Consider the following 15,831-nt stretch of genomic DNA (forward strand, 5'->3'; position numbering starts at 1 on the left):
CGTCACACTCATATGTGGTGAAATATGTGCTGCATGCTCCTATATAAAATGATTCAAATCATGCTCTGTGCTCAGGAAAATAAATAAAATAACCATGGTGGACTTAGACCCGTTTTGGACATTCAGCTGTCGCCGTTTTTCTGCTAGCCTGGAGAAAACCTGACTATCAATTCATGCTGGGCTGAGCTCTCATCTCTGGTTTGTTTGGCTCCACTCACTGCAATCATGTCCCACTCCATTACACCTTGAACAGGAGAGAGCAGAATATTAGTTAAGAACAGATAGAACATAGTAGATACTGAAATCACATATCATATTGGTCTGAAATAATGTTTTTTTCCTAATGGAAATAACTGGGTCGTATTATAATCAGGGACTAGACTATTTGACATTCAATGTTCTTTTTCCACAAATGAGTCTTGAAAAATGGGGGTCGTCTTAATCAGATGTACCTTCGACGCCAGCCTCTGTAGTTTAATAACACTGTACCTTTGACAGGCAACCTCTGTAGTTTAATAACACTGTACCTTCGACAGGCAGCCTCTGTAGTTTAACCCATTTTGCGCGGTAACCCCTTTTGGTGTTAGCATTACGTTATGCTTTAGCTATTGAAAAATAGCAGATCTACAAGCTCATAGCGCGCCACTCGGTGGCGCGCTATGAGCTTGTAGGTCTGCTATTTTTGAAAAATAGAAGAACGACTGACATAGAAACATAGCTTTTTCAGAAAACTGTCATTTTCAAACAGACATTTTTAGAATCTGATCTCAGGTCAGAATGGGTTAATAACACTGTACCTTCGACAGGCAGCCTCTGTAGTTTAATAACAATGTACCTTCGACAGGCAGCCTCTGTAGTTTAATAACACTGTACCTTCGACAGGCAGCCTCTGTAGTTTAATAACACTGTACCTTCGACAGGCAGCCTCTGTAGTTTATTAACACTGTACCTTCGACAGGCAGCCTCTGTAGTTTAATAACACTGTACCTTCGACAGGCAGCCTCTGTAGTTTAATAACACTGTACCTTCGACAGGCAGCCTCTGTAGTTTAATAACACTGTACCTTCCACAGGCAGCCTCTGTAGTTTAATAACACTGTACCTTCCACAGGCAGCCTCTGTAGACACTTTTAAAGCACAGCTCAAGACTTACTTCTACACTACACTGCTTTTAGTTGAACTTTTAAATTATTTGTTGTTATTCATGTCCTCAGTGTATTGCATTACTGCTATCATTTTCATGTCATGAAATATATAGGTGCTATAGAAATAAAGTTTTATTACTAATATTATAGTAGTAGTAGTAATTAATAACTTTATTAATCCAACGTTTCGGCAATCAAAGATTACATGATAATACCACTACACTGCAGCTGTTTGGTCTGTGAGTATCGTTCATTATGCCTCCTCTTAGTAAAAGGCTCATAGGATGCATAATGAACTATACTCACAGACCAAACAGCGGCAGTGTAGTGGCATTATCATATAATCTGCCATGACAACTCAGAGTTAAATGAATGTACCTTCTCTGCACCACACCTCTGGTTTCAGAACATCGATGGCCTCCAGCAGCTGCTTCTCTGCGCCACACCTCTGGTTTCAGAACATCGATGGCCTCCAGCAGCATCTGAAGAAGCACGGTGCACATACCGCTGTTAAACCCATGGAGACCTGAGAGCACATTAGACCAAAATAATGTCCTGAAAATCAATCCTGACGCTTTTCTGAAAAAAAACCGACCACCATCTGAAAATCCACCAGAGGCAAATATTTGAGTTAAAAATGTTCGCTGTGAAAGAATATATATTCAAAGATTTGTAACCATAGTTTCATGTTCGGGTCAATGACTTATTCCCCCTCATACAAATACTTAGGTTTTGTTTTTAATGAATCTATGAGTTTCTCTGAGGGAAGGAATGTATTGGCTGACTCAACAGGTAGAGCATTAGGTGCCATATTAAGTAAAATTAAATTTGCCCTGATTTAGGTTTTGATACATTTACCAAGCTTTATGACACCATGGTTTCTTCCATTTAGTTTTATGCAGCAGGTGTGAGGGGCTTTGAGGAGGCTACCGAATGTAAAATCATTCAGAGTAGAGCTTTGAGGTGTTTTCTCGGGGTGCATAAGTATACCACTAAGTATTATTAATTAATAATAAGTATTAAGTATACCACTAAGTTGGCCATTGAAGGTGACACAGGTTGGGAAAGCTGCCTGACAAGGCAGAGATGTGAAATGATCAGATTATGGAATCGCCTTATCCAACTGCCAGGAAAGGAGCATTACGAAAATTATATTTAATTGGAATAAAATATGTAATCATCCGTGGATAAGAGAGGTCTCCTCAATTTTCTCACTTTCTGATTTAAACATATACGTTTTAAATAACCTTCATTGTAACATTAATACAGTCAAATATAAACTGTCTAAGTTACATCAGCAGAAATGGAGGGTGGACATTGTGAAAAAAGCTAAATTAAGAAGTTATATTCAATTCAAAGAGGACTACATGACTGAACCTTAGGGCCGATTCATACTCTTATTTTAGAGCCGAATAAAAGTCGGTTCGGCGCTGTAGAGCCTACAATGTGACGTCATTTGAGGTTCGGGGGGGGGGACAGAGGTCCCTCTGTGCCCAGTTAAGATGTGGTGCTTTACCTCTGGCAGTTGAGGTTGGCAGATATACTGGCATTCCTGAGGAGCAGCGACTGTGTGCTCTTTGTGACCTGGGAGTTGTAGAGGATGAGTTTCATGTTGTATTCTATTGTCCACTATACCATGATTTAAGAAACTCTTTATTTGAAAGAATTCAGGATAAGTACCCAGATTTGTCTGAATGTTTTATGTTAAATTGGTTGTTCAGTAATGAAGTTTTTGTTTTAAGAAAATTCGTAGAGAAGGCATGGTCAGTTACGTTGGAGAACGATGTATCCATGAGTAACTGTCTATTTGTGTATATGTATCATTATGTATGTACAAATTTGTGAGTGTCTTGTAAGCCGAAATGACCAAAAGCACACTCAAAACCCACCTTTTCAAACAGGCTTTCCCTACATAACCCCCCCCCCCCCCACACACACACACACACACATAGTTTTTAACCTTTTAAACCTTTTAAATAGTTTTCTAATAAATATGTCTGTACTTCTTTCTGTAAAGCGACTTTGGGTACCCAGAAAAGCGCTATATAAATCGTATATATTATTATTATTATTATTAAGCCCGTGCGGGCTGGGCATCTTATGATGTAGGACACTTTAATAAAAACTCTATCTTCTATATATATCTATATGCAGTCTCTCTGCATTCCATGTATGTGACTGGCCAGGGGGAGGTAGTTTAGAGACCAGGATTACTGCATGTTTTTGGGGAGAACATGTCAGGGTATCTACCCTAGGGGACACGGGGAGAACATGTGAGGGTACCTACCCTAGGGGACACGGGGAGAACATGTGAGGGTACCTACTACCTACCCTAGGGGACACGGGGAGAACATGTGAGGGTACCTACCCTAGGGGACACGGGGAGAACATGTGAGGGTACCTACCCTAGGGGACACGGGGAGAACATGTGAGGGTACCTACCCAGTAAACACTCCCCCTGCTAGACATTTTCATATTTACGGAATGTGCCATTTTTAAAGTTTTCAAAATGTATAAACAATAAACATCTCCTGTGTGTGTGTGTGTGTGTGTGTGTGTGTGTGTGTGTGTGTGTGTGTGTGTGTGTGTGTGTGTGTGTGTGTGTGTGTGTGTGTGTGTGTGTGTGTGTGTGTGTGTGCGTGTGTGCGAGCGTGCATCTTACCTGTAGTGAGCAGGGCACTCTGATCCATCAGGTTCCTGACTTCCTAGGGCTCTTCAGGGGCCATGATGAAGACTATATGTTCTCCCCGTGGCCCTTTCTGAAACCAGTCGCTTGACTTGAAGTGCTCTCGGGAGGTTCCCTCGTCAGGAAGTGCCCCTCCAGCTGAATCAAGTTCCCTTGATTAGGGTCCTGGGTATAAAAAACAGTTTGGAAATACACTCGCCCTCCTTGTGCAGAAACAGGAAACAGACACCATTCGTTGCCATGGTTACCATCATGCAATTGTGTTACCTGTTATTTTGTTTGTACAGTTATATTGCATTGCATCGTGTACGTTTGTGTGACATGTGGATTTCATTAATATGGAAAAAGGAAATACAGCGTGACTGTCAAAAATGACATGTCATATACATCCATGGTGTTTATAAATCATTGTTAAAAGTTGTTTTGTTTGTATGGTTTAATTTATAGCTTTTCACGGTGGGGTAAATAAAGAGCCCTTGTGAACATCAGTTAGAGCGTTGTCTATTCTGCATCAGATGAAGATTGTTTAGGAGGAGTTTATTTATCATTTATTTGTGGTGGTACTTACATTTGTAGGTGGCGGTTTCCATGCAGACAGAGAGGCTAGATCGGCACAGACTCACTCTTGAGGGCTTTATAAGCCACTTCCACTCAAGGCTGCTTGGTTTCGGACGACACTTAATATGGCGCAGCCTCGCGTGAACGCGCATATCGAGGGCAAGTGTGTAGGGCGAGTGGCGAGGAGCTGGTTTCATCCAGGTCTATCAGCTTCATGTCCACCTGCATGCTAACAGACACACACAGACCAAACAGATTTTAGCCTCTTTTTGGGAGAAATGACAGCTAATCAAGTCACTTTGTGTTGGCTTACGGCTCTGCTGGCAGGTAAATGAATCCCCTGGCAGCTAAATAAAACACTAAGGGTTGCCCACCTTCCCCTGGCAGCTAAATAAAACACTAAGGGTCGCCCACCTGCCTCTTGCAGCTAAATAAAACACTAAGGGTTGCCCACCTGCCCCTGGCAGCTAAATAAAACACTAAGGGTCGCCCACCTGCCCCTGGCAGCTAAATAAAACACTAAGGGTTGCCCACCTGCCCCTGGCAGCTAAATAAAACACTAAGGGTTGCCCACCTGCCCCTGGCAGCTAAATAAAACACTAAGGGTTGCCCACCTGCCCCTGGCAGGTAAATAAAACACTAAGGGTTGCCCACCTGCCCCTGGCAGCTAAATAAAACACTAAGGGTTGCCCACCTGTCCCTGGCAGCTAAATAAAACACTAAGGGTTGCCCACCTGCCCCTGGCACGTAAATACATAAGTGTAGTGTAGTGTAGTGTAGTGTAGTGTAGTGTAGTGTAGTGTAGTGTAGTGTAGTGTAGTGTAGTGTACAGTACAGTATACGTACCAGACAGTGAGTATAAGTACTCTCAGAGTAGTGGTACATCAGAGACAGAACCAGACAGAGGATCAGTCCAGTCAGAGCCAACAGAACCGTCCCTACGGCCAGGTGGGGAAACGGGACCCTGATGAGAGGACGGTCCCTCTCCAGCCCGATGTACCCCGCGTGTACCATCCTGGAGTACACACATATACACATGTATTTATACACATACAGTATATGTGTACAGTATAAATACTTCACTAAGATACCCATGTACCTGTCCAAATACTTCACTAAGATACCCATGTACCTGTCTAAATACTTCACTAAGATACCCATGTACCTGTCTAGATACTTCACTAAGATACCCATGTACCTGTCTAAATACTTCACTAAGATACCCATGTACCTGTCTAAATACTTCACTAAGATACCCATGTACCTGTCCAAATACTTCACTAAGATACCCATGTACCTGTCTAAATACTTCACTAAGATACCCATGTACCTGTCTAAATACTTCACTAAGATACCCATGTACCTGTCTAAATACTTCACTAAGATACCCATGTACCTGTCTAAATACTTCACTAAGATACCCATGTACCTGTCTACATACTTCACTAAGATACCCATGTACCTGTCTAGATACTTCACTAAGATACCCATGTACCTGTCTAAATACTTCACTAAGATACCCATGTACCTGTCTAAATACTTCACTAAGATACCCATGTACCTGTCTAAATACTTCACTAAGATCAATATGTCAGTTTGTCACATTCAATAGATCCTGTGATCTTTTCAGATGAAACAACAATTTAATTGAACATGGTGGACCCTCTTGTAAACAAGTGTAATACTTAATGGTGTCGTCCAGTCATATAGTAACGGTCTTTGTATTGAGTTGTGCTTGAAATGTACTGTAATTCTGCAAACTGTTAACATTGATTGATTGATTGAAATCTTTATTAACAGTTTGTAGAATTTACAGTACATTTTAAGCACAAACTCAATACAAAGACTGTCAACTGTGAGTGGACGACCCAATTAAGCATTACACTTGTTTACAACAGGGTCCACATTGTTCAATTCATCAAAACATTTAAAGACATACAAACATTTAGAGACATACAAATAGACATTTCTCTGTAGGTAAAGAACAGAACAGGAATTCATCATATGGGAAGCAAAAAAGGGAAAAGATACTATATACAGTGAGGGAAAATGGGGTGGGGGGGTGTGGGGGATTCAGATTTTACAGAGGCCAGTTTCGAATTGCAGCCATCCGTAGGTGCCCTTTGAGAGCGGTTTTGAAGGAGTCAAGGGATTCACATGTCTTAATGACTGTTGGTAGGGCATTCCACATTTTGGTGGCATAGGAGCGAAAAGAATTTAGTCCCTTGTTTGTGCCGAATCTGGGTTGTACATGGTTTGTTGCACTCCCTCTGGTGTTGTGGGTGTGGACTTCGTTTACATTAAGGAAGTATTTAGACAGGTACATGGGTATCTTGGTGGTGTATCGAATCTTGTGGACCAGACCCATTGCAAGATGCTGTACTCTGTCGTCGACCCTAAGCCATCCCAGCCTGTCAAAGTGGGCAGGGGTGAGGTGGGTTCGGGGGGTGAGGCCAAGTAGGAGCCTGACCAGTTTGTTTTGAGAGGTCTGGAGCCTTGTTTTAAGGGCCTTTGAGGTGCTGTGGTACCAAGAGGTGGATGCATAGTCAAAGAAACCTTGTACGAGGGCTCCTGTTAAGGTCTTCAAGGTGTTTTTGCTGACCAGTGAGGAGATCCTGTAAAGGAATCTTGTTCTTTGATTGACTTTTTTGATTACGTTGGTGGCCATTTTATCACCGGAAAGATTGGCCTCCAGGATGGAACCTAGGTAGGTAATTTCATCTTTTCGTGTGATAATATTGTCACCCACTCTAACCAAGAAGCCATCTGCCTTGCTGAGTTTACTATTTGATCCGAAGAGGATGGATTCAGTTTTTCCCAGGTGTAAGGATAGTTTGTTATCAGCGAGCCAGGTGCAGATTCTACCGAGTTCAGAGCTGAGGGTCTTTTCAACCTGCAGTTTGTTCCTGTCCGAGACCAGCAGTGCTGAGTCATCTGCGAACAGGAACAAGTTGCAGTCACAAGCTGCAACAATACTTGTTAATAAGTGCTCTTACCTTCAACCTTCACAACTGCAGCTCCATGTGAGCCAATCACATGGACTTTAATATGACTTCATGTCATTAATACTCATCACTTTATTAATATGTATATCCTCTGTTGACTCCAGCTGTAAGATGAGCTACTGTAGCTATAATCAGCTAAACAGAACTGATGATGTCACTTATTATGAATACTAATGCTCTATTCAGACTGTCGGCTTCACACGTGGACTGTTTACATCAATTAAGGATCAATTCTACGTCATTGATTAATTACTCCATCTATAAAAGTAAATAAAACACATTAACGGTTCATCCGGCTGCCTCGAGCTGTTTAGGCTGAGCTGGCGACGTCATCAACCCTGAAGACCAACATCGCCGACCCAGAGTAATCTAGTGAGAGAGATGACGTCAGTAGCGTTGACCCCCCCCATTGTAATAAAGGAATGCGGAAGTGCTCATTCTATCTCAATGGGATAGTTCCAACGTGTGGAACTACAGCCCATAGAGATCAAAGCGTGTCGCCACTCTCTAACTATTCCACTCATGGCAAACGAGCCAATCAGAAGCAGGCTTGAAGCGGCGTTGCCAAAAGTCTGCTTGTGTTTTTCTCTAAATTATATGTTTAAATGTTTTATTCTCTTTTTATTTACTGACAATCATCATGTTATCAAATTTGTATACATAAAACACATCAATCAAGTTTATATAAATATTAAAACACATCAGGTAACCAAGTTTATATAAATGAAATAACAACTAGTTTAATTCACAAAATAGTAGTTAAATGAGATAAACAACTATAGTTTAATTCACATAAAGAGCTAGTTTAATTCACATCCATTCATTATTAATAGTTATAAATGAAATAACGACTAGTTTAATTCACATCCATTCATTATTAGTAGGTTAATAACTAGTTTAATTCACATCCATTCATTATTAATAGTTATACATTAAATAACGACTAGTGTAATTCACATCCATTCATTATTAATAGTTATAAATTAAATAACGACTAGTTTAATTTACATCCATTCATTAGTAGTAGTTAAATAACTAGTTTAATTCACATCCATTCATTATTAGTAGTTAAATAACTAGTTTAATTCACATCCATTCATTTAAAGTTTCTTTCCATTTGAGCACCGTCGTATGACAGAAAATAGCAGATCTACAAGCCCACAACACGTCGTGGTTGCAACGCGCTGTGAGCTGGTAGATCTTGCTAATTTCATTACATTTGTGCTTCGTCGCAGGACGGTGTCGAGCGCCGAAAATAGCAGATCTACAAGACCACAACACGTCGTGGATGCAACGCGCTGTGGGTTTGTAGAACTGTTGAGCTGAGCTGAGCTTTGAGCTGCACTGTGATGCAGAATGCAGTGAAAAGTGGGTATTAACGCCATCTGGTGGTGGAATTATACTGACAGAGCTACAATTATACTTCTCCGTCCAACAGTGTTTCACCACCCTCCATTTGGTAGCGCAGATACAGCAGAATGTAGTCTCTGATGCCACCTGGTGGTGACAATCGACAACTGCAGGACTCCGTCGAATGAGCAAATTTTGAATTTCCTGTTGGAGAGCTAGCAAATTTAAGACATCCGGTTGCCTTCAGAATAAAATAATTAATAATAATTCGACAGTGCTGTGACGGGCCTAGCTAGCCAGCTAGCCGCTAGCCGCTAGCTGAGCAGCTAGCTAGTAGCTGTGTGTCTTCACTTCCGGTTTTACAAAATAAAAGCTACTGCGACGTGTCAAGTTAATTCTTCAAGTGTTTCCGCTTTCCTTTCAAAATACAACCGACCCACCGGAAACAGCCGCTCGGCTGTTAATAAAACTAAATAATAATAATAATAAAATGTATTTATTTATTTATTTGTAGCACCTTTCATGAAATGAAATGAAATGCAGCTCAAAGTTGGAGAAAAAAGAAAAGAAAAGCAGGAATAAAACATTAAAATAATAGCAGTAAATAATACAGTGAGGACATTAATTACAATAAGTTAGCTTTAGCTATCGATAGCTTTATGCTATCTTCATGGGTATTAATACGTGTTTAAGTGTTTTATTGTTGTTCTAAAAAAATAGAAGATTATTTAACACAAACTGTCGATTCAAATAAAGAAAGTTTTACAACAAATAAAGTGTCTTTTTTACGTCATGAAGACACACAGCTACTAGCTAGCTGCTCAGCTAGCGGCTAGCTGGCTAGCTAGGCCCGTCACAGCGCTGTCGAATTATTATTAATTATTTTATTCTGAAGGCAACCGGATGTCTTAAATTTGCTAGCTCTCCAACAGGAAATTCAAAATTTGCTCATTCGACGGAGTCCTGCAGTTGTCGGCTGTCACCACCAGGTGGCATCAGAGACTACATTCTGCTGTATCTATTCTGTGCTACCAAATGGAGGGAGTCGAAAACAGCCGATGTGTATTTCATCCGTACGACGGTGACGCGCGTCGAAAACAGCCGATGTTTAGGTTTCGTACTTCGGCTGTTTTCGACGACTGCGCAGCCGCAGTGCCGAGTCACAGAAGACTAGCTAGCCAGCTAGCCGCTAGCTGAGCAGCTAGCTAGTAGCTGTGTCTCTTCATGACGTAAAAAAGACACTTTATTTGTTGTAAAACTTTCTTTATTTGAATCGACAGTTTATGTTAAATAATCTTCTATTTTTTTAGAACAACAATAAAACACTTAAACACGTATTAATACCCATGAAGATAGATAAATTGACTAAACACAGACTTGACGGACTGACTGTAAAACACTGTTGTACGGAAGAAGTATAATGCTACCTCTGTCAGTAAAATTCCACCACCAGATGGCGTTAATACCCACTTTTCCATGCATTCTGCAACACACGCAGCTCAAAGCACTGGTTCCATATTTACGGCTCTATAGCAGTGATTCTCAACCCGTTTCATTTCAAGGACCCCCGGTTTTACATGCGTTAGTCTACGGACCCCCATTTAATGGCATTTATATCTCTGAGACCCCCCATTTACATTGTAATATCAATGTTCATTTAACTCTGAGAGTGTACAAATGGAACCAAATGGACCTGTCTGATTGATTGTTTGTTTATTAATTCATTGACTGATTGATGTTTGTAGAATTTACAGTACATTTTAAGCACAAACTCAATACAAAGACTGTCAACTGTGAGTGGACGACCCAATTAAGCATTACACTTGACATATTGCAGAATTACAGTAGCCTACATTTCAAGCACAACTCAAAACAAAACTGTTAACTGTGGACGACACCATAAAGCAGTGGTTCCCAAACCTTTTCATGTCAAGGACCCCCAAATAAACACCAGTAGAATTCATAGTTTTATAATTATTATCGTTATAAACTTCATAGTTAGGCAGCCTAACTATGAAGTTAGCATGCGCACTGTGCGTTAATAAAACTAAACAATAATAATAAAATGTATTTATTTATTTGTAGCACCTTTCATGAAATGAAATAAAAAAAGTTGGAGAAAAAAAGAAAAGAAAAGCAGGAATAAAACATTAAAATAATAGCAGTAAATAATACAGTGAGGACATTAATAATAATAAGTTAGCCGGAAGCTATATAATTAGTATCGTTATAAACACCAGCAGCTAGAATGCATAGTTGTGTATTCTGCATGTGTCCGTGGTCACCACAAGGCGGCAAATATTTTGCGTGTATGTTCTAAATGTTAGTCATTGTTGTGGCGAAGCAACGTGTGTGTGTGTGTGTGTGTGTGTGTGTGTGTGTGTGTGTGTGCGCGTGCGTGTGTCCAAATAGACCCATATTGTATTGACCAAAGTTTGCCCGTTATCTCACATGTTTATGCACATGCATAAAGTGAATGGCAAATCGAGTGGAAAATTGAGTGACAAAGTTAATTTAAGGTTGTTTAAAGTCATTTAATGCAATCAAATAGGACTTTTCTGTTTGGATGTATGAAAGTTTGAAAGTAGTTTTTTGCCACTCAGTGGGGCAGTGGGCATTCCTGCATAACTTAGTTATGATAATGTCACGTGACGTGCATACCCTCTATTATCTTATTGGTCCTTGAGCTTTATCACATTCTACACATTTTATCTAGATTTACAACCCTAACCCATACATAGCATCCATCTAGATGTAGATCTGTTATCTCTCTTATTAGTCCGGGAGCATTATATCACATATCTAGATGTCTCATCATACATTATCTGTTATCTCCCCTATTAGTTTTATCTATATATAATATTAAACACATGCAAAATAACTGACTAACTAAAAATAACAAATGAACGAAAACAAATAACTATAAACCAACTAATTTAAAATATTATTCATTATTTATTTATATATTTAATATTATTTCACTATTTATTGAACTGTATACGGCAACATAGAAAGGTGAAATAGTTTGACTCAACACAGTGATTGGCATAATATGCATTATGTATATCATAATATATGGTATACATTATATAATTATAATATATGTGACCAGATTTGACTGAGAGCCTGCTGCCATCGCGCAAACTCCAGCTTTTCACCAATGGAGAAAAGCTTATTTAAAAAAAACAAAGAGTTAATAGCACAGGCAGACTCGTCACATAGTAGAGCATGTCTGAAATAAGTGTCAGAGCTGAAATAGACATGTAAATATGAAATAAATGCTTAAACATGTAGCTAGGTGTAATGCTAGAGACCACAGAAGACATGTAAATATGAAATAAATGCTTAAACATGTAGCTAGGTGTAATGTTAGAGTCCACAGAAGTGAACCTTTCAAGCTTGTTTTCTCAACTCGCTGCCAGACATTACTCTATAAGCCATATCTCCAAAACTGGTAGGCCAAACTGAACAACCAATATGTCAATTTGAAGCTGGGAGTCCCTGCTTTCACATGACATGACAAAACGAAAAAAGAAAAAAAATGCAATGGCAGTCCCTCAGTCAAATTTAGTCACATCTTAGGAATCACATGTGACATGTTTCCATTTCCTTATTATAAACCACCTGTTTATACAACATAGGGCTGGGCAATTAAAGAACCAAAATGATACAGATATTTAGAAGCAATAACCAACTTAATCTAGTAGGTTAATCAAATAACCGAGAAGCTGTTTTCTTTTTTTCTCTCCACAACAAATTGAGTCGTTGTACAAGGGTGGCTATTTTAGATTTTAGATTAAATCAAAGACTTTGTTCAGCTGTGTTGCAACCATAATATTTACAGTATAGAGCAGTGTTGCAGTCCCACCCCCCTCAAGAGAACCGGAAAATAAATAAAGTATTTATTTAAAGACATTTACGCCGCCGACAAAGCCAACTCTTGTGACAAATCATGACAACAAACACAATTTTTCGGGCTGAAACAAATAATTAGAAAGAAGTTGAAAACGGCAGGTTACAACACTTTTTTTGTTGTTTTTCAAGAGTTGGCTTCGTACGACGCTTATAAGGTCTTTAAATAAATACGTTTTGAAATGTCTATGAGGGAAAAATGCATTGGGAACTATTTCCTGGGCCTGGCGTCGTCATGAAAGGGGGGCGGGACTGCGACGCTCTATAGGCCCTGTAAAACAAAGAGTATAAAATAATCCTTCGTCGAATGTTTGAAATAAATTGTGATATATATTGATTTGACCGTATCGCCCGGCCCTGCGACACACGCTTCCCTTTTTGCTTTGGCACATTGTATTAAGCTTCTCTGAGTGCGTCGGGGGTTCTTCTTCCTGCCACAAGAGGGGGTTAGAGGACGCAGCACCTCTTCGGCTTCTTGCCACTGGAGCCGTTCTTCTCTTTGCTCTCCAACAGTTTCTTTTTACGAACGTAACGCATGAGATCAAAGAACACCTGGGAGAGAGGGAGAGAGAGAGAGAGAGAGAGACAGAGAGAGAGAGAGAGAGACACACACACACACACAGACACACAGAGAGAGACAGAGAGAGAGAGACTGAGCGATCATAGTCTGGCAATAGAGAAGGGCGGGCAGACAGACATACCTGGCTGCCCAGAGAGGAGAGGCTGTGCTGTCACTGTGATGACGGAGCTATAGAGACAGAGTTACACTTCTTAACACAATGTAAAAACTACACACTGTGATGACGGAGCTATAGAGACAGAGTTACACTTCTTAACACAATGTAAAAACTACACACTGTGATGACGGAGCTATAGAGACAGAGTTACACTTCTTAACACAATGTAAAAACTACACAAATATTAGAGAGGAGTTCTTCCCAAAATTTGAAAGAAATTTCCCAGAATTCCGAAGTATGACAGAAAGGGAAAGATTTACCAGTCCTTCTGGGGGAACAGAAAGAATGTGCCGTTTGGCTGCAAAATATGTCAATTCCTGTCACAAGAAAAGGGACAACCAGTAGGACACACATACATGTTTTATTTTCTGCACCACCTGCTTTATTTTATATTATTTCTATTTATTTTTTCATATCATTGATATTATGTTATGTTGTTGTTTGTCATATCTGATTGTGCTTTGGCAACACTTGTAAAACGTCATGCCAATAAAGCCTGTTGAATTGAATTGAGAGAGAGAGAGAGAAAGGAGGGAGAGAGATACTTTTAGTAACCCTTTATGTCACCATTACAGCCCATTTGAAGCAGACGCTTCATCAGATCGTCATGTATTTCACACAACAGTCTTTTTTTTAAATCGTCTGTCATTATATCGTTGTGGCTTTAATTTCACACTAAACGATTGGTCGGCGACTAGGCATCAAACACACAAGTTCACCAAGACGCCATCTGGACCCCATACATATAGACTACAAAGGAGAACGGCCATAGCCATAGACCTCATCAGTTTGTGATGAGGTCAGCACATTTTGGTCAAGTGGATATGGCCTAATTTAGCCCAAGGAGTGTATTTGTGTAAAACTAATGCTTCATGAATCATGAAAACCCCCTAGTTCCATATGTCACATGATACTTAAAGAATTTGTACTTTTTTGCCTTATATAGGATGTTACATATTATGCTAATAACTCAAATTCCCACGGGAGTTGAATTTCAATCTTTTAGTAGACACCTTTAGAAACACATTAGCATGTGCATCCCATACATTCCCTGGGGCTGGAGCACACATGGACTGGACATAATGTCATATGAACTTGCGGCAGGAGCCGTTTCTATTGAGTGAAAGATAAACAGTGTACACTACCCAACTTTATTTTATGAAAGAAATACAAATATTTATGTCCAACATTCTTAAAAAATAGCCAATTTAACCCATTTTGGGCGAGAACCCCTTTTGGTGTTAGCGTCATGTTATGCTTTAGCTATTGAAAAATAGCAGATCTACAAGCTCATCTACGAGACCTACGAGCTTGTAGGTCTGCTATTTTTGAAAAATCGAAGAATGACTGACATAGAAACATAGCTTTTTCAAAAAACTGTCAGGACGTAGAAAACATTTTTTTAATCAGGTCAAAATGGGTCAATGTTTAGGTGCCCACTCTTCCTGCACCCTTTTGCAATGTGAAATGCCACTGAATCTGTAGGCCTAATCCTTTTCCATTTTGATTCTGTCTCGTCATATTATGGGCCATGTGAAAAGTAATGATGCCACATCTCTTTTCAACTTGTGACAGCTGATGCTTGTACTGTGAAGACAAAAGTTTCTGAACGTCTCATCCTCCATTTTTACGCGTGCTGAAAATAGCCGATCTACCAGCTCACAGCGCGTTGCGGAGGCGAAACGTTGTGAGCTTGCAGATCAGCTATTTTTTAGCACGCTGATGCAACAGGTCGTACAGCAAAACGTAAGACAGGCTTCCCTTTTGTTTTTAGCCGAGGCGACGTACACAGTCAACACAAGAGTCAGACACACATGGCTATTGGCTCCTCGATGCAAAATACGACTTCACGATAATAAGGGACAGTAGGTCCCTTATTATGATGATGATGTTCTGCAGCAGCACCCGCTCGCCGCTTAGCTCTGGTCCATAGCCCAAATCCAAAAATCGCGATTTCGATTAAAATTCGATTAATCGTGCAGCCCTAGTGGGAACCCCTTTTGGTGTTTTAACTAATCTTTATGTTATACTTTAGCTATTGAAAAATAGCAGATCTACAAGCTCATAGCGCGCCTCCGAGTGGCGCTCTACGAGCTTGTAGGTCTGCTATTTTTTGAAAAATCGTGAAAATGCGGCACAAATCTTTGAATATATATTCTTTCAGAAGACTTATTTTTAGATTTTTTGACGTCAGGCCTAAATGGGTTAAAGGTCGCTGTACCTAGATTTAGAGTTTAGGGTTACCTTGCCCACGTTGGCGCGCGTCTTGGCCGACGTCTCCACGTACTGGACGCCCCATTCGGCGGCTCTGCTCGTCAGGAGCAGGAGAGGAATTCCCTCCTCCTCCCCCTTCACACGCAGGATCTGCTCCCTGAGACGCGCGCACACACACACACACACACACACACACACACACACACACACACACACACACACACA

At 40.2% G+C, this 15,831-nt stretch overlaps 1 protein-coding gene across 1 annotated transcript in view; it reads right to left on the reverse strand.

The window, feature by feature from the left end:
• LOC310870932 (ras-related protein O-RAL-like) overlaps positions 1-15,831 on the reverse strand; it is an 84,280-nt gene that overhangs the window by 66,455 nt on the left and 1,994 nt on the right. Inside the window, exons 2-3 of the mRNA XM_083782314.1 lie at positions 15,637-15,763; positions 11,745-13,207 (exon numbers count right to left, since the gene is read on the reverse strand). Of these exons, the coding sequence (XP_083638440.1) occupies positions 13,103-13,207; positions 15,637-15,763 (232 nt within the window). The 3' untranslated portion in view covers positions 11,745-13,102. The remainder of the gene's footprint in view (positions 1-11,744; positions 13,208-15,636; positions 15,764-15,831) is intronic.

The sequence above is a fragment of the Protomyctophum parallelum genome, assembly GCF_964188405.1.
Source record: "Protomyctophum parallelum genome assembly, chromosome: 14".
NCBI lineage: Eukaryota > Metazoa > Chordata > Actinopteri > Myctophiformes > Myctophidae > Protomyctophum > Protomyctophum parallelum.